At 35.7% G+C, this 19,388-nt stretch overlaps 3 protein-coding genes across 3 annotated transcripts; 2 read left to right on the forward strand and 1 right to left on the reverse strand.

Moving 5' to 3' along the window:
* Window positions 1–3,039: 3,039 nt before the first annotated feature.
* LOC141847490 (protein LUTEIN DEFICIENT 5, chloroplastic-like) lies at window positions 3,040–9,848 on the reverse strand. The gene is made up of 15 exons (XM_074735549.1): window positions 9,522–9,848; window positions 9,209–9,434; window positions 9,048–9,119; window positions 8,858–8,968; window positions 8,598–8,789; window positions 8,332–8,493; window positions 7,981–8,076; window positions 7,795–7,896; window positions 6,963–6,995; window positions 6,801–6,881; window positions 6,625–6,707; window positions 6,382–6,513; window positions 5,371–5,431; window positions 3,706–3,771; window positions 3,040–3,637 (listed from the first exon to the last, which is right to left on the reverse strand). Exons 1-15 carry the CDS (start codon window positions 9,800–9,802, stop codon window positions 3,416–3,418), a joined length of 1,920 nt encoding a protein of 639 aa, XP_074591650.1. The 5' UTR covers window positions 9,803–9,848; the 3' UTR covers window positions 3,040–3,415.
* A 2,383-nt stretch (window positions 9,849–12,231) lies between these two features.
* LOC141847062 (protein FAR-RED IMPAIRED RESPONSE 1-like) lies at window positions 12,232–13,526 on the forward strand. Its single transcript, XM_074735046.1, has 2 exons — window positions 12,232–13,353; window positions 13,428–13,526. The coding sequence occupies exons 1-2, from the start codon at window positions 12,232–12,234 to the stop codon at window positions 13,524–13,526; spliced, it is 1,221 nt and encodes a 406-aa protein (XP_074591147.1).
* A 32-nt stretch (window positions 13,527–13,558) lies between these two features.
* On the forward strand, window positions 13,559–15,212 carry LOC141848032 (uncharacterized). Its single transcript, XM_074736145.1, has 4 exons — window positions 13,559–13,620; window positions 14,196–14,243; window positions 14,369–14,525; window positions 14,605–15,212. Exons 1-4 carry the CDS (start codon window positions 13,573–13,575, stop codon window positions 15,030–15,032), a joined length of 681 nt encoding a protein of 226 aa, XP_074592246.1. The 5' UTR covers window positions 13,559–13,572; the 3' UTR covers window positions 15,033–15,212.
* The last annotated feature ends 4,176 nt before the right edge of the window (window positions 15,213–19,388 follow it).

Consider the following 19,388-nt stretch of genomic DNA (forward strand, 5'->3'; position numbering starts at 1 on the left):
CCAACGGTTTCACACGGTACGAAAAAGTAAATCAAAAAACTATAATTGATCACAACGAAAGAAAATATTGTTCGACTTCATCGATATTCGAATCTTGCTCTCTTCTATAAATTTATTCTATCATATCCAATTCAATTCTACCCAATTCAACTATACTCCAAGACTACTCTCTTCTCCTCGATTAAATCAAAAGATGCTCTTCTCCCTCATTTTTCTTTGTTTCACGTGGCTAAAGCATTCTTGATATTATAAACTACAATTTAATTTTTGTAAATCTTTTGTAATATCGAAAAATATTATTAATTTTAAATAAATAATAACTTGTTTATAGTTTGATGGAAGCAAGGAATCTCTCTCTTTTAGTTTGATGGAGACATGTGCAATTATGCTAGATATGCATGTGCAAATGTAGCATTTTCATTATGTGATTTCGAATGTGTTTTGATTCCCATTTCTCAACTCCACTTCAAAATTTAATATAAATAAATAAAAAAGTACTCTTTATTATCATTTTCATTAAAATTTCACTTCACTCTTAAAAAATATTACTCCATTTATAATTTGAACAAAAATAAAAAAAACATCTCTTAAAAAAATTAAAAGAGCATCCTATCAAATTAAATATTTTAAAAAATATTTTTTATTTAATATTATTGTAATAGCTATCGAGTAATTGTTATAATATCATTTTTTACTTCCAATATTATTACAATAGTTACGATTAGTTATTATATTGTGTAAAAATTATTATGTAGCTGTTTTAGTTACAAAAATTACAAAAGTTGCTATCATAATTTTGATTAATTTAAAATAATTTTGATAAAGTTAATATAATTTTAATCAAATTAATAAAGAATATTTTAATATAATAATGTTTAGAATTATGATTTAAATTTTAAGATTTAAAATTTAATTATAATTGTATAACGAAGCTATTATATAGAAACTACTACAAAATTATAATAATATTATATAAAGTGTTACACGTTGTAATAATTATTGAATAGCTTTTATATGTTATAGCAGTTAATCATAGTTGTTATAACAGCCTTGGAAATAAAAGTATTCTCATAGATAAAATATTTGATGCACATCCTCTTGATTTATTATTATTATTTTTTAAAGAGATCCATTTACATAATTTGGGATGCTGTTTTAATTTTTATCCTAGAATATTAGAGTAATCTCAATTAAAATTTATAATTATTTTGATTAAAATTGTTTAACCTATGAACTGTTTCGATCAAAATTGCTATTTTAGATTTTTTTTTACTGAAATAATTTCAACTTATAGCTGTTTTGACCAAAATTCTAATTTTACTTTGACTAAAACAATGATTAGACAGATAATTCGGAGTCTTATGGTCAGATTAAAGAATAAAGAATGTTTTGGATAATAACTCAATACAAATTCTTTAAAAAAAAAAAATAGAGTTATTTTTATATTTTTTAATGTTCAACCATTAAATAATGTGCTTAAATTATTTTTAAATTTTTTATATTTATCACAAAAGTAACTTAATATAAGTATCAAAGAGTATTATAATCAATATATTTAAAATTATATTTTAAAATATAAATGAAAATAAATGTAAACCTAAATTTAATCATAAAAAAGTCATGCTCATCTTTCATTAGTATATTTTCTTTTAAAACTTTTTACTCATTTTAATTAATTTTATATCAATAACTCCAACTAATTGGAAACTATATTAATCCTATATTTTTCTGCCATATATTTTTTCTTGGATATAATTAAATTAATCTACTATTTATTACAATTGTTGCTATCGAATGCAAATATTTAATAAGTTACCTATTATTCCTCGCTTAAATCATCCCTTATTTATTCCTATTTTTTCCTTTATATTAAATTTGCAAATTAATTTCAAATTTAATTTTTTAATTGATCTTCCATATCTATATATTTTTAATTTCATTATATGACATTTTCATATTTCTTGCTATAATCTAACTACTTTAAACTCATCCAATTAATCTCTCAACCATCTTCAATTATCGACTTTGCTAAATTCCTTGTTAAAATTTTCCACATTAAACTTGAGAAAAATAACCAAAATCAAATTTGAAATCATAAGCGATAACATTCAACAGTTGAGTCTTGTGTACGATAAGTGAGGTAGGTTTTATCCTTTAAACTCATCTAAGAAGTAATTTTAGAGATCGCCAATGGAGGAGGGAATGAGCTTGCCAATGCACAATATGAATCTATTTGGTTAGATGGCAAAGTATACTAAAAGAAAGTAGAGTGCGCAATTTAGGTATTCCACAACTACAATGCGCCTTTAGTAAAAGTAAGAAACTTTACTTACTTTCTTAAAATATCCTATTATTTTTTTTAAGAATAGAATATCTTTTTGAATGTAATATTTTAATAATTTCATAATAATACTAATTACGAAGAAAAACCTTAATGCCACGATAAAATTATTATCATATAATTTGATAGCCATAAATTAGAATCATAAAAATAATAACATCGACCAGAAAAATAGTGATTATTTTAGAGTCGAAAGATTAGAGAAGAATTTATAAAAAAAACATAAAAATAAACAGTCGAGATTAGAAAAAATTTGTAACATAATTAATAGAAGAAAAAATAAACATGAGAAGTTGAGAAATCACAACACCACAAATTTTTACTAAAAAAAATTTATTCAATAATAAAAAGTCATTCAATAATATGCAATTAAATATGGATATAAATAAACCCTAAATAAAACTCTAATTTGAAAAAGTCAAAAATATCCTAAATCTTAAAACTAAAAATTACTATAAATACTAATAAAAGATATGTTTGGAGCCTCACTTGCAGAAAACCTCCTAAAAGGCATAAATGATGTTTGATGGATTCGAAAGTGGATCAATACGAATTTCACTGATACCGAATAGAGATCTTTGAAAGAGTTCCAATTAAAAATCGATCATGCCTCATTTTGATACTCAAGTTCAACTCCTCCTATATCACCCTTGCATCAAATAACCTCTTATAATATAGGATAAGACTATATGCCTAATAGATCTAATATGATCCCGGATCATATTAACTCATCCTAGATCTAATACGATACCTCGCTTGGCAATCAACTCATCCTAGTAGACCCAATTTTTCGATATACCATTGCGGCGCGCTGTTCAGACCAAGCTTCAATTCCAAAACTTGGTCACTAGTGCTAGAGAAAGAGCTTCACTAGTATGGTGAATCCTATTTAAGCAACTCCAATTGAACAGACCATTCTGTTGAAGCAACTCCATATTTACACTATACAATGCGGGAAATTCAGAGAAGGTAAATCCGCGAGTAGAGCTATCGAAGCATTACGATAAGCCAATCCTTCGAATCAGCCCGAAGCGGATAGAGCCAAACAGCTTATTCGCAGTGTTCATGGGATTCTTATGAAACAGGGGCTGCAGAGATTTCACCTTGCTGCTCCTCTTCAGGTAAGCTGCTGGTAACTGATATTGCTTCCGGGAGGTTTGAGTTGAGCTGTCGACTACCATCGAATGTTAGTTCTTCGGTCTCCAAATTGGGGATGATCGGTGGGATCGTTCTACGTGTGACTGCCATCTCCAAACCTTCGGTTGTATGGATCGTCGCGCCAGTGGTCATCTCTACCTGTACAATACAACCGTAAAACACTGTTCTATAGGGAATTCTTAGCATACAAAGAGTAGTTAGCATACCGGTGGAGCTCCTGGGGCTATTTGGAAGTTGAATCTTCTAACTAGCATTGCTGTTGCAACCACTGTCTGTGAAAAATGAACTATAAGATCAATAAATATTTTACATTTGCCAACCGATGATCGATAAACTTCACTGTTTGTTTAAAAGTTTAATCATTATGATCATCAAATCGTGTTTATCTCAACTATTTAAGATTGGCTATATAGATTTTATACTGCCATTGAACTCTATGCAAGACAATATCATTAGCAATATGCAAATTTAAAATCTTGAAGGTATCATAAATGGTTTGACATTGGACAATATGTGTAGTGATCATCATATCGTAAACTAGAGAGTGTGTACAAATTCCTAGTTAAGCCCAAGTCTCATAGCAAGCGAATAAGTAGTCGAGTATCATCTCTCCCACAAAGCTTTAGTGGACTCGGAATCTCGGTAGGTAGGTGGTAAGGTATTGAAGATAACCTTGACCTGCAAAAGTACACTCTTAACTATTGTAGCTCATTATGCATAGTTCTTGATGTTCAACTTATCAATTATATTTATCATAGAGCCATATATGATGAAATTGAGGAATCCGACATTTTTTGAACTTAAGCGATCGCTTTAGAAGATTTACCAAGTAAAATAGACATGTAGTCCAACAAAATAGGCGACATAAGGAGATCAATACGTCACTTTAATATTTTGTTAATAAAGAGCCTCTGCTCTACAACCCAAGAAGGTGGGAGAATTAAGGGTGTCGCGATCACCATCAAAGGCCAAGGTAGAGCTAGTGATGCAAGAGTTTCTTGCTTTAGAGGGGAAAAGGCCAAAGGATTCATTAGAATGCCCTGCATGTGCACGCCCATGTCACGAGATAACCAATGATGGAAGCTTGGAAAGTCTACTAGAAGGCCGCTTGCATGAGAAGATCACACACTAGGGCAATGTGGTGGAGCACATGTGTCAACGAGCAATGTAGAGTGTTTAGCGGTCAAAGCTAGGAGATATGACAAATGAGCATAGTAACAAATAGAGGTGCTCAGGTGTTGATCGAGATGTGGTTTTCACAATCACAGACATATCTTGGAGATGTTGTGAACAGCGCAAGATGAGAGGAGATGACATGCAAGAGGGTCCACCTCTAGAAGGAAATTGGTTAGCATTAGGTATTTAATATTAAGAAGGGGAGCCTTAGCACAACGGTAAAATTGTTGTTGTGTGACCTAGATGTTACGGGTTTGAATCACGGAAATAGTCTCTTGCAAAGCAAGATAAGGTTGTGTACAATAGACTCTTCCTCGGGACTCCGTATTGACGGGAGTTTCGTGCACTAAGCTCTCTTATGTAATCTATCATTTACAATTAGGTTCGTAACAATATTGAACATCATCTGCGTGTATGCAATAGAGAAGTTATAAATTGAGGAAAAACAACTAACTTACAGAGATCATACAAGCAAGAAAACAAGGAAAAATCGAGGATATTCAGCTTCAACATTAAAAGAAATGGGAATAAACCAAAATTTGAAAAGAAAAGAATATTTAGAAATTTAACATGGTCTGGAGATAAATCTTTTTTCTGTTTTTTTTTTCACAAGATTGATTGGCAGGATAAATAAAATAGAGAAGATAATTTGCTTACAGCCCTGTACTAAACATGTGAAACTAGGTATACATTACCTCAAATGTAGCAAACATGTCTCCAACACATTTCCTCGGTCCGCCACCAAATGGCAAGTAACTGAAAAAGGTATATCGATATGGGTAACAAAGCAGATAGAAACAAAATATTGAAACCTTCATTATCTATTATGACTAACAACCATTGACTCCCTTATATATGTAAATGATGTAATGAATAGATATTGTTATCAGTGGATAGACGGAGTATCGGGACTACAGAGTTGCTAAGCTGTTTATCGAGATTGTTGTTTTACTTAATTGCTGAAAACCCTGATATCGGAGATTCATTGATCTTTAACTAGCAATTCTTATAGCCTCACTGATCCCAGAATTTCACAAAAGGAATCCCCATGGAAACAAATCGGTGACAACATGCTGAAAGTGAGAAACTAACGAATTGTTATTAGCTAAGTCTGTCCTATACTCAATTTTCAGCTATAGTGAAGGTCGGTAATAAGATGATCAAGATTCAGGAGTAGCTATTCGATGTTGATTGACCAATGCATAAAGTTGTACAATAGTTCTATCTCATATCGAAGTTTGCTAACCAAAAATTGCTAATTCGGTTGTCTTAGTTTATCCGCGCCAACTAGAAAAGTCTACAACTTAGCACTGCAGAAGATAGAAGCATCATAGTTGTTATCCTAGATCTAAGAATATGAATAGAAAAATAAAAAGTCATAAAGCTTGATAGGGGCAGTATGCACTCGACTCAGCACAAAGAACAGATTTCGATTTATTTATTCAGAAATTACTCCAACATAATTGGTTTAGAGACAGACGAGAAGCATATGTAACTGAATGGTTTCTTTGGATGATTTTATAGTCATTCCGACCTTTAGATTAAAGCAAGTCATTGGCTCCAAGAATGATGCAACTTGCGAGCAAGCAAGGAAAACACATCAATTTCTCCGAATACGAATAATTTGATTTCCATTTTAAAGAGAATCACAAACTAGGGAAAATAGTTAAATTTCAATATCTGCTAATTTGGAGTCAGTTGAGAACCTGAAGTTTTGATTGTTCTCATTTGGGTTTGGCTCGTCCAATGGCCATCTCTCTGGATTGAATTTCTCAGCATCAACCCAATGCTTAGGACTTCGATGGAGATTCCACACAGAGATAAAAATATCTTCACCCCTATTATTTTATCAAGAAAAATCATCGACATTGTATTAAAATGACATTATTGTCAATTCCAATTTTTTGGGCAGATATAAATCCACATCTAATTCAGTTTCATACCCTTACCTTTTTATGGGGTACTCGCCGAGCATATCATCTTCAAGAGAACGACGAATTAAGACAGGTGGTTGTGGATAAAGTCGCAATGACTGCAGCAAATGTTGGATGCTATGTTATATAGTATTTCATACTTCAAACAAGAAATCTCACTTCTACTCATCATAGTGAATGACAAGACTCACTTCATTAATCACTCGAGTAGTATACTTCAGCTTCTTCAGATCCTCAATTGTTGGAAATCGATCCCCTAAAACAGAATCAACCTAATGACCAAAAAACAAGAGAATCATATGTTTTTAATCAAAATAAAGAAAAACCTTTTCTTCCAACCTTAATTACTTTACCTCATCTTGGAGCTTGGCCACTACCTCTGGTGACTGTGGACAAATATGAACATCTCAGTTGTATGAACTGTTTTTTATAAGCTATATCGAAATCAAATCACAAGAGTAGATTATAAATTGCAATATTTCTAATAAACGCAGTGCTCCCTACCAAAAATTAAGCAAAGCACCTGTTTCCTGTCAGTAAACACATGTACTTATATTATGTGAAGTGATTGTTATAATGAAGTCAATTAAAGTCTCGCTCAAGTTTTGTACACTCGATTATCAATCCATCTTGCAACAGCATAAACTATCTGAAAGAAGCCAATATATACACTATGAAGTTGCTAAAACCTCAATTTACAGTACAAATTCATTTTGAGGTGCTTATGTAACACACCAATGACCTTAGAAAACGAAACACAAACGAAAAGAATGCATCGAGAATTATTGGCCATTAGGACAAGGAAGAAAACACAAAGACAACAGCCAAACTAACTAGGCTCAGAAAAAAACATTAGGATCAAATTTTCTCCAAAATCACCAATTCACTAGCTTAATCAACGAGAAAGAGCAAAATACATAATAACTGGAACCTTTTTTCTTATACATGACCTGGGAGCGATTATGCCCTATAATGTGCAAGCATATTTAGATGTACACAAGAGTGGGTAGATCAAAAAATTACTTATAAAAAATTGTAAGCATGAATATTATGGTGAATTTGATGGATATGAAAAGAAAAAAAGGTTGATCATCTGATAACTTGAATAAGGAGTAAAAATGTCTTGGAATTAACAATGATGATTGTCAAGCACATACCCAGGTCTATTGGAATTTCGATATATACCTTAGAAAGAAGATAAAATGTCCATGTTAGTACTGCAGCAGATGTCTCATGACCAGCTATAAGCATTGTCATGAGGTCATCCCTTAGCTGCTTGCTAGATACCTAAAAAGACAGTAAACAAAATTAGATGAATGAAAATCATCATGAGGCAAGTCTAATTACAAGACTGGATTATTGCAAGCATACATCATCGCCAGAAGCAAGTAGGAAGTGTAGAATGCTAGGATCTTGTTCATTCATGTATTCTTCATGGAATTGCAATGCCTCTTGCTCTACCATTTTCTGAAAATATGAAAAAGTATAAAACTTCATATACTAGCGAACTTTATCAGTAGATAATGCAAAATTATGCCACAACTCACGAGATAGGTAAGAATCACCATATTGTTACACAATACAGTGAGTTTGATAACAAGGAAATAGAATTTCTGATATTGGATAGAAGACTGCTGATCTTTCAGTATATCAAGATATTTTTTTCTAATAAAAGAAAAGAAATGAAAATACAAATGATCATTTACGTTTTATCTACTTTACCTTGCAGATAGCAATGAGGTAATCAAGTGTGCTATTTATCAACTTGAGGGCCTGCGATACCTTCTTCTGCCTTGGAGAGATGTCTTTCCAAATTGGAATCTCCCATGTAGGAATCAGAGAAGTACTTCGCATCTCTGCTTCCCGAAGAACAATATAAACTGCCTGACAATCCATAAAGAAGCATATGATGCCATCCATAGCATAACCACATGAAGTAAAATAAAGTTAAAATGCTTAAATGGTACATTGTGCAAATAATTAATCACCTCAACAATCCCATTATCATGGGTTAAGGAATCAAACTCATAATTGAAAATTGCCTTTCCAATTACATCGAGTGTCAACCGTGAAAACAGCGACTCCATCTCCACATCCTCCCCATCCGAGGCTGCAACATCCAACTTCTTGCATAGCTTATATGAAGCTTCTCCAAAAAGTTTGATCATGGCAACAACATACTGTGAATTACAAAGATCTTAATGAGTTGCAAACACAACCATATAAAAATATAACTATGATGTATCACCTTCTGATGCAAAGCTGGCACAATTGCGCGTCTCCTGACACGCCAGATCTCACCATCAGCTGGGATCAAACCCGTTCCCATCACAAACTCCAAAATTTCAGCCAGTATACCCTGCACACCCCACAACTCTGATGCACGACAGACACTCTAAACAAAATGAACAGGTAAAATGATCAGATCATTAAGGTACCTTGGAATAAGCCTTAGCATTGTCCTTTAATATGTGTTTGGCGATTTGTGGATCTGAAACAATCAGAAAGGACTGGTGGCAAATAAAACTTTAGTGCTAAAGTAAGCAAAATTGCTATCTATATTGAACATACAAATTGGAATTGATATCTAAGCTGTTACCTTGGGACCAAAGGTGAGGCGGTATATGCCTCCATATGTAAGGAAGTGGTGGTAGAGAGGGATGAAGAAGGACTGGCCGGTAATGGCATTGATTGAGTCTTTCACTTGAGGGATCTCAAGGCGTCGTCTTTCACTGCCTCCGGTGGCCCATCTTGACAACAAGCCTTCAAGGAACTCCCCCGGCGGCCCCAGCTTCGAGAGCCCATTTCTCAACGCAAGCACCCAACTTTTCTTGAAAACAGAGGTCCAAATTCAATACCAGTGCGGAAAAGAAGTAACTTGGGCAAAGGGGGAAGCGGAGAAGGAGAAGTACCCGGGTTGTTGGACCGTGTACTCGCCGAAGGCGACACGTGCGGCGACCTCCGCCCTCCGCTTCTCCTCCAACAGACGCTCTACTTCCTTCACCGTCTGGTCCTCGTCTCCGCCGCCGGATCTCGGAGCGGTGCAACGGATGGACGGCGCAGAGGGCCGCTCCTTGACGAACGGGCGATGACGTTCGTGAGCAGAAGCGGTAGCTACCGAATTAGACCACGGCCATCGTTGGGATGAGACATGGCCGGCTTGGAGAAGAGGCGAGGAGAGGTTAACAGCCATGACGCGTCGCCCCCTCCTTCACTCGCCCGGCGAGGAAAAAGTGAGTTACCACATCTATAAACGGCGGAAGCAGCGAGACCGATACATCTTTGAGAGGCGGAGAAAGAAACTTGAGCAAGATAAACAAATAGCCTTCTCACCTTGTCGCCGACTGACAACAGATGAAGACAAAGATAGCAACGAGGATCTGACACAAACATTCTTGAGCTCAATTAAAGCATCCATTTGACAGTGTCAACACTGACGGAGTCTTTTTTGGCACTGCAGTTCTCCGTGTTCACGACTTTTTGATTCACCTCCTCGATCTCTTTCATGCAGATGCTCAGGAGCTGCTGCTCCCTCTTCACTTTACATGAACTATCATTCATGTGAAAATAATACAGATGAGAAATGATAGAGAACATGAAACCGCAGCAGGAATCGCAGCATGACACACGTGGCGGTCCACGTGTGTCATGCCACGTGGACTGCCACGTGGGTTTCATGTTCTCTCCCCCCCCTCCAAAATCCCGAAACCCATTTCCTCCTTCGGCGAAAACCCATTTCCCTCCTTCGGCGAAAACGCAAACCCTAACCTTCGTCTCTTCCTCCTCCTCCTTCGCCAGCTTCTGTCGCCGTCTCTTCCTCTTCGGCAGGAATCTCCGCGCCGCCTCGTCTCTCCCTTTCCGTTTGCCGCCGTTGCTGCCGCCGAGAGGACCGCGCGTTCCTCCTCTTCTGCGCCTTTTCCTTCTTCTGCGTCTGAGGTTAGGGACCAAACTCTTAATATCTGAAGTTCCTACCAATGGTTTGGAGTAGAACTAGTAGTTCAATGGTGGGTAACAAACCCCAAAAAGCATATCAGTGGTGGTGGACTTCAACTGCTGCCTAGTAGATCACTTTTTGCCATAGGTATTTGTTGTAAGTTGCTAGACTATAGAAGTTAGTCTCATAGCTAAACCTGCCAACAGATCGTTTTGGTTTAAGGCCTATAACAGTCTACTGGCTTTAGTATGGACTTTATTTCAAAGTCATGTGGTTCATCCCTACCTGGTGAATGAATAGTGTAATTCTGTAATCAGAATGGGTTGTGCTAATACCAACTAGATTAGTATCAACAAATAAGTAACTTTCATGTGATAAGATCCAGCAGAGTAAACAAATTCATATACACTCAGAATTCAGGTAGATAAATAGCTTTAGTTTGCACAGCTGTGTTATAATTATAATTGTAATATGAAGCAGTCAGGTTCAAAACCTCCTCTTTATGATCTAGTTTAGATCTACTTTTGGTTTTGAAAATTTTTTCATTTCTTTTATTCGTTTGAATACATTTTATTAGTTTAAATATACTGATGCATACATATACTGATTCATTGTTTAAATTTAAATTTTTACTGTCAAAAGCAGGTCTTAAAATTGTCATGGAGCTAGCAATGATTGAATCATGTGTGCCATTAAATGATAATGATTTACAAGAATTAGGGGATTCATCAAATAGTAAGGAAATTGATACTCCACAAGTTGGTATGCATTTTCCATCTGAGGAGGAAGCTCGTGATTTTTATAAAAAGTATGCCCAAGGTCTTGGTTTTGGTATTTCAAAAATGTACTCTAAAAAAGGGGATGATGGTCAGCAGAAGTACATTTCATATGGATGTTCTAAAAATGGTAAAAGTGTTTACAAAGGTAAAAGTTCTTTTTATCCTAGACCTTGTAGCAAAACGGATTGCAAAGCACGCATAAATATTAAAGTCCAAGATGATGGGTTATTTCTCATTAATAGTATTCACCTTGAACACAATCATCCATTAAGTCCAAGGAAGTCGAGACATTTTAGATGCAACAAAGTGTTAGATTCCCAAACTAAGAGGAAATTAGAGTTGAATGATCAAGCGGAAATAACATTGAGTAAGAGTTTTCAATCATTTGTTGCTGAAGCAGGTGGCTATGAAAATTTATCATATGATGAGAGAAAGTGCAAAAATTATGTAGTTGAAGCACGCAGATTAAGACTCGGGCATGGTGATGCAAAAGCCTTAAATAATTACTTTTGTCGTATGCAAAGTAGAAATTCAGATTTCTTTTATACGATCGATGTAGATGAAGATTGTCGTATAAGAAATATATTTTGGGCTGATGCTAGATGTAGGGCTTCATATGAGTATTTTTCTGATGTCATTACATTTGATACTACATATCTCACCAATAGTTATGATATGCCGTTTGCTCTATTTGTTGGAGTAAATCATCATGGTGAATCTGTGTTACTTGGTTGTGGCTTGATATCCAGTGAAGACTCTGAAACATTCATTTGGTTATTTAAATCATGGTTGACATGCATGAGAGGACGAGCTCCCCGAGGTATTATTACGGATCAGTGCAAAGTCATGGAAATTGCAATTCTTGAGGTATTTCCAGACTCTCATCATCGCTTATGTCTTTGGCATATAATGAAAAAAATTCCAGCCAAGTTTGGTAGTCATGTCAACTATAAGTTGATAAAGAAAAATCTGAAAAATATTGTTTATAATTCTTTATCTTTTGAAAAATGTGATAGCAATTGGAAAAAACTGATTCAAGATTTTAATTTGGAGAACAATGATTGGTTGAGTTCTTTATGGAGTTGTCGCCATAAGTGGATGCCTGTGTATGTGAAAGATAAATTTTGGGCAGGAATGTCAACAAGTCAAAGAAGTGAGAGTATGAATGCCTTTTTTGATGGTTATGTTCATTCAAAAACAACTTTGAAGCAGTTTGTTGAACAGTATGACAACGCTTTGAAAAGCAAGATTGAAAAGGAAAATAATTCTGATTTTGCATCTTTCAACTCAATTATTCCGGTCATTAGTGGTCATCCAATTGAAAAGCAATTTCAAAGTGTTTATACTAATAAGATATTCAAGTTATTTCAGGATGAAATCAGGAGTTTGATGTTTTGTAACACTTCCTTTGTGAAGCAAGAAGGGTCAATTATCTTATATGAAGTGGTGGAAATTGTATTGGGAAAAGAGGGAGAAACTCCAAAAAATATTCCATTGTTAGTACAATATAATGAGGTGGACTGTGAGCTGAAATGTTTGTGCCGTCTATTTGAGTTTCGAGGAATTTTGTGTAGACACATGCTTTCTGTTTTTATCAAAATAAATGCCACTAGAGTTCCAGAAAAGTATATTTTAGAACGATGGCGCAAAGACATTAAACGACGGTATCAAGGCATCACCAATATTTATGATGATTCTTATTTTCATGAAGAAGAAAGACAAAGATATAATAATCTTCAACCCTTGATACAAGAAGTCCATCATCTTGGGTCCACAAATGATGAGAGTTTCTCTATTTTAATGAGGATATTGAAAGATGCAAAACAAAGACTCATGGATAGTAACAGTGTTGATTCAATAGATGGTGATCATGATAGCAACACGATACATGTGGAATCTAGAATAGAGAGCAAGGAGTTCCACACTCCACTAAAAGTAAGAGCTCGTGGACGTCCACCAACAAAAAGAAAGCAATCTAAAGTTGAGCAAATTGTGAAAAAGGTGGCGGCAAAGAGTAGAAACCAAGCTAAGGTTTAACTCATTATACTTTGATTTTATGTTTTGGATATAATTGTTAATATTAAACATAAGTTTTTTGTCAACAGGATGTGAGAGGTGGCGGCAAAGAGCAAGAAGATTTATCAAATGTTGGGCATAAAATCACGAGATTATGTAAGCTCTTCTTTCTTACAAGAATTAATTGATTTTTATACCCCTGTTTGTATTTGTAGATCCAAAAATCACGAGATTATGAAAAAATCAATCAAAAGGACAGGGATCATGTGGAGGTTATCTTGTGTAAGCTTCAGGTATTTGTAACTGATAAAGCAGTATAGTTTTCTTTTTATCAACAATAGTGCATATGGTTTAAGCTTCAGGTATGGTTTAAGCTTCAGGGATCACCTTGTATTTGAGTAGCTTTCCCATATGGCTGTGGGTTTTTCTTGTTTCTGTTTTTCAACAGCTTGGGATGTATATTTTACTATGATCTTTTCCTGATTGAACGTTGCCATTAATTTGTAGTTTTATGGTCTGTTCTAATGATCTCTAATGAAACCTTTGCCTGCAGAATTGGCGGTTGTGTTGCTTCTCAGATGGTGGTTGTGCTGCTTTTCTTTTTGATTTTCATCGGAAGCTACATGTGATTGGTCTCTTCATCTAGATGTGTCTGTATCTTCTCTGAACATGTGATTGTTAACTTCTGTTCTCTTTTTGGTATTTAACATTTTAATATTACAGACTAATGTATTTCCATTATAGACTAATGTATTTGTTTGTGTAAATATGAAATTGCATCGAAGGATATTATCTACCTTGTATCTCATGTGTATTTACCTCACTCAACCAATAAAGCAACATCATTGTCTCTCTAGGCTCTTGGCAAAGCTGCTGTTGCATTTGCAGTGTCGAGTGAACATTTGGTATGTTTTTTAGGGAGAAAATTTGCTAGGTTATATCATCAGTCATCACATTTCTTTTTGTCTAGCAATGTACACTACCTCATATGTATATGTCTTATCTTGATTTGGATCCGTCGGTGCTGCAGGCACACTCTATGATTCAATCAGTGCCAAGTTCTTACTGCAAAGAAAGCTTCAAGGCTTCTGAAAGCCCTACAAAGAAGCCAGGGCGATCGTCAGTTTCTACTTTTGAGAAATTCATCCCAGACAATTTCACCATTCCTAAACTCAGAGCTGTGCACCGTATAATATTATTATCCATTTCATTTTCTCAGTTCTGTATTCCCTATATGAATCAACTGGTATTGTTGCGAACCTGCAGCCATATTTCCAACAAAAGAAGAGCGAATCACATCAAGGACATATTTTGCCGATGGGAAAGCTAGAATCAAGTTCATTGAAGCTGTTCTGGAAGCATCAGAGTTAAGAGCTATTGACTTCTCGAGATGGCATTTGGCCAACAATTTACTTGAGCAATCTGTTTATGATGAAGTAAGGATTTCATGTTATCCACAGATAGATGATCCAAAGCTCCTATTTGACTGCATTTATGAGGCCCTCAAGGAGATACAGGAGAAGTTCTTCAAATGCACTCCTTGGGTGTCTCTACTCTCATCCAATGTTCTGCTTGCGCCGGCAGGACTGAGCCTAAGTACGGAAGTTGACAGAATTATAGAGTTCCGCAGTGTCACCTTCGTGTCGGTTACTGTTTACGCTCAAATACTAAGAAGCTTGAGTGCTTGTGCTTGATTTATTGTTGAACCATTGATGGTTAAGTTGGAAATGGTTTTAGGAGTTGAGGTTTGCATAATGTACACTGCTGTGTGTGTCAATTTTCTATTTCCCTTCAATGACCAAGGAATGCTTGACATTGTGATGTCTCTTGCAACTACATGGGCATTTATATTATCCAATTCAACTAGTGACTTCGGTTCATTGAACATGATGTTTGATCTGCTCTTCTTTCCAATGCAACTCAACGACAAACAAAAGGTAACCTTGCAATTTTGCCTTTAGGAAGATTAGAATTGAAGCCAAAAATGTAGGATGAAAGCAACATGCAACTTCCAGTTCCCCAAGACATTCATTGGATATATAGCATGACCTACACATTGAATGAACCAGGATTCAAGAATCATGTGGCAATCACAAACTACTGAAACTTACATTCTGAGATTAAGTACACAATATGTTCTTTTTGAAAACAAAAATTGAGTACACTTTTGCACAAGATGTTTCTGTTCATGTAAACTACATCAACATAGTCATACAAGAGTTAACAGCTATCACACACACTAGAAAGCCAACCAATCTCTGCGCAAATGCAACACCATTATAAACTTCGAACAGAGGTCTAATATGACAATTTAAGCATCAAAAGTAATACAACTTAAGCATTTATAGCTTTCCAAGCATACTTTGCCACTTTTAATGTTCCAAGCAAAAACAATTATAACTCCAACTACAAGTTTGTGAAATACAATAAATTAAATTCAGTTATATTCATCTGAATAGAAAGCTACACGTGTGACAATCCACATTATCAAACACATCATCACCACAAGTAGTTGTCGATTTCTTTTCTTTGTTTTATCCAAATCAAAGAGTAACTTGTAATTTTGGATCTTCAACTCCTTCATGGTATTCTCTACACTTTTGGTGTTAGCCTCTAACTCCTTCATTACATTCTCTGCAGTTTTAGCATCATCCTCCAATTTGGTTATTCTTCTTAGCAATCCTGGTATTACTTGTGTTGATCTACTACACATCTCATCATCAACCCATGTCCAGAAACCACACCCCCCTTCATTCTGCAATTCCAAGTTATTTATGAGATTAAATGTCCATATTTTACACATAAAAAATTGACAAATAATGTTAACTTTTTCCTACCTCAAATAGTGAGCATATAGCAAATCTCCTTCTTGGGTTATCAACAGTCCATGAGGTGATGATTTTCGCCGTTAGTCCACATCTGCATTTCGGTGTATTAGTGTAATACTTAGGCATTTTTAACCTGCAAGGACAAACATACTTTATAAATTACAAACTCCAAACACCACTAAAAAATTTAAACTTCAACAATATATGAATCAATTTGCATCATCACAATATTAACATACAATAATGAGCTGACATCCTATGGCAGATATCATGGTATACACAAAATACAAGAATTTAAAGATTATGCTCTAAATTCAAAATCAAATATGAAATATTTACAGGCTAACAATGAAATATTTACGTTTCCATCGATCCGATCTCAGAACTCAGAAGAACAAAAGATGAGAGATTAAACAAGAATCAGGCTACCAACCAAGTTCAAACAAAATACACCTAGTTAAACTAGAAATATCAAAATCCAGCATTCTTCTAAGTTTCCATTTCCTACTTAACCTTCTCTTCACAACGGATACTGCTGGCTACAACAGATTCCACAACTTCTATGGAACATTACATTTTCTGCTCAATTAGATACTAAAATCAAACTATACGAGGAAAAAACAAAGGATAGGTTCAAACTAAATTGCAAAAAAAAAAAATGAAGAGAAAATGAACCCTTCTTGATGTTATAACGATGTAACTGTTAAAGAATCGATTTGGAATAATGTTCACTCATCTCTACTTGAAAGATCAAAATTGTGCTAATTTATCTTCCTTACATATATAAATAAAATTGCAGAAGAGGAGGTGGAAAATCTAAAATTACCAGCCTTCGGTGGAGAGACTAAGGAAGGAGCAGCGCAGAGGAGGAGGAAGAAGGAAGATGCGGCGGCGGTCACAGAGAAGGAAGAAGGAAGATGCGGCGCAGAGGAAGGAAGATGGGGCGGCGGTCGTAGAGAAGAGAAGGACTTGGCCGGCAGAAGCAGAGGAGGAGGAGGAAGAAGGAAAAGGCGCAGAAGAGGAGGAAGAAGGAAGATGCGGCGGAGAGGAAAATGAAGGAAGATGCGGTGCAAAGGAAGGAAGATGGGGCGGCGGTCGCAGAGGAGAAGGACTTGGCCGGCGGAAGTAGAGGAGGAGGAGGAAGAAGGAAAAGGCGCAGAAGAGGAGGCGGCGCGGAGAAGAGGAACGCGCGGTCCTCTCGGCGGCAGCAACGGCGGCAAACGAAAAGGGAGAGAGGAGGCGGCGCGGAGATTCCTGTCGAAGAGGAAGAGACGGCGACAGAAGCTGGCGAAGGAGGAGGAGGAAGAGACGAGGGTTAGGGTTTGCGTTTTCGCCGAAGGAGGGAAATGAGTTTTGGTTGCCGAAGAGGAAGAGACGGCGACAAAAGGCGAAGGAGGAGGAGGAAGAGATGAGGGTTAGGGTTTGCGTTTTCGCCGAAGGAGGGAAATGGGTTTTCGCCGAAGGAGGAAATGGGTTTCGGGATTTTGGGGGAGGGGGGGGGGGGAGAGAACATGAAACCCATGTGGCAGTCCACGTGGCATGACACACGTGGACCGCCACGTGTGTCATGCTGCGATTCCTGCTACGGTTTCATGTTCTCTATCATTTCTCAATACAGATAACCTTCTTACATGAACTTGATCACAGCTGCCTCCGGGGTATACCTGAGTTAGTTACGATGCAGTAGAGTTACAGAAGAGAACAAGGGTTCAAATCCTGGCGAAGCCAGACAATACCCTCCTGCGTCGTGGCCAATTGCAGTTTCTCGATTTACCTCCTCATAGATGGTCGTGGAGGCGACCAGACGACTGTGTAAGGCTGCTAAGGTGGCGGATTTCACCTTTTTGCAGAAGAAGATCACAGCTGCCTCAGCACAAACTATAAAGGAATTTTAATCAGCTCTGAGACATAGTTGAGTCGGTTACGATGAAACAAAATTACTGAAGTAGACAAAGATCGAATTTTAATGAAATCGAGACACTACTCTCTTTTATCATGATCAATTGTAACTTTTTGATTTATCTTTTCACAGATGATCATGGAAGCGTTGGAATGACAGATTCCATCTTTTGCTGAAATAAAAGAGTTCTAATCAATCTACTTATGAGATCAACAACTACGTACATTGCACTCTATTCATATCAGATAGATTTTCCCTCCTTATGACACTCTGATTGGAAGGAGACAAGAGAATTTTAATTTTTATTTGGGATGGAGTGAGTAAAGGAGAGAAAAGAAAGAGGATAAAATAATTCCTCACATAATATACGTTGTTATTGTCTAATATTCAATCGCCTGTACTCCATGATATCGATGTCAATCCTCATTTCAAATCTCTTCCATGATGAAATTCAAGAGAATAGAGACATATAATATTAATTTTTTCTTCATGAAAGATGAGAAGGTATAACAACCCCTTAAAAGCTTCTTAATTACTTCATCTATCCGAGTCTACACTAATCTCTTAACTCATACCCAAATGCTCCACGTACTCATAGCAAGCAAAGGCCCTCATCGAACTGATTTGATCATCATAAAAATTATTAAATATAGAGCACTTTTATATAACAAAAATATTTTATTAATTTAATTAAAATTATTTAAATTTTATCAAAATCATAATAAATTAACCTATTATGATTTATAGTAATTTTGATCATGTTAAAGAGATTATGTAGACTAAGTTAAACCGATTTAGCTACTACAATAAGAGCATCTTTTTTTATCTTTACCTAAATTCTTACTGAAATTTTACTTGCATAATAAATTTATTATTTTGAAAAAATCATAGGGTGTTTTTTGATAACTTTTGATTATAGAGGTGCCTCGTGATAATTGTATACATCAAGGAGCTTTTGGCAAAATGACCCATATCAAATCTTTTCTTTTCTTCTGTAAAAGGTGGAATCCGACACCTTAACGGCCCTACACGGTCGACCCACGACCATCTATGAGAAAAAAAATTGTATTGGTCACCGTCGAAATGGTCCCATATCAGAAAACTCCTTAAGAGATTTTTTAGAGGTACGGGTACCACTATGTTGATAAAAGTCTACACCGAAATAATATCTCAGCCAACAAATACATGTTGTTAAGATTCAAAGAAACAACACCTCAGTCAATAAATACATGTTACTAAGAGGAAAACTCGGATTGTAACTCAGGGAGGCGCAGTTCGAAACTCGAAACAACAGGTCCATATTTATCACTTGAGATAAAAGA

The sequence above is a fragment of the Curcuma longa genome, chromosome 16 (genome assembly GCF_044706935.1).
Source record: "Curcuma longa cultivar G26 ecotype Majalengka, Jawa Barat chromosome 16, ITB_CL_G26_1.1, whole genome shotgun sequence".
NCBI classification, from domain to species: Eukaryota; Viridiplantae; Streptophyta; class Magnoliopsida; order Zingiberales; family Zingiberaceae; genus Curcuma; species Curcuma longa.

What these genes read in the sequence shown, in the direction of transcription:
- LOC141847490 (XM_074735549.1), bottom strand. Translation starts at nt 9,802, where the DNA reads ATGGCTGTTAACCTCTCCTCGCCTCTTCTCCAAGCCGGCCATGTCTCA. An exon ending in GCCTCACCTTTGGTCCCAAG is followed by an intron (nt 9,120 to 9,208) that starts GTAACAGCTTAG and finishes ATTTGCCACCAG; the next exon opens with TCCTTTCTGATTGTTTCAGA. An exon ending in ATGATAATGGGATTGTTGAG is followed by an intron (nt 8,494 to 8,597) that starts GTGATTAATTAT and finishes ATGGATTGTCAG; the next exon opens with GCAGTTTATATTGTTCTTCG.
- LOC141847062 (XM_074735046.1), top strand. Translation starts at nt 12,232, where the DNA reads ATGAAAAAAATTCCAGCCAAGTTTGGTAGTCATGTCAACTATAAGTTG. An exon ending in AGAGTAGAAACCAAGCTAAG is followed by an intron (nt 13,354 to 13,427) that starts GTTTAACTCATT and finishes TTTTGTCAACAG; the next exon opens with GATGTGAGAGGTGGCGGCAA.
- LOC141848032 (XM_074736145.1), top strand. Translation starts at nt 13,573, where the DNA reads ATGAAAAAATCAATCAAAAGGACAGGGATCATGTGGAGGTTATCTTGT. An exon ending in CAGTGTCGAGTGAACATTTG is followed by an intron (nt 14,244 to 14,368) that starts GTATGTTTTTTA and finishes TCGGTGCTGCAG; the next exon opens with GCACACTCTATGATTCAATC. An exon ending in TAAACTCAGAGCTGTGCACC is followed by an intron (nt 14,526 to 14,604) that starts GTATAATATTAT and finishes GCGAACCTGCAG; the next exon opens with CCATATTTCCAACAAAAGAA.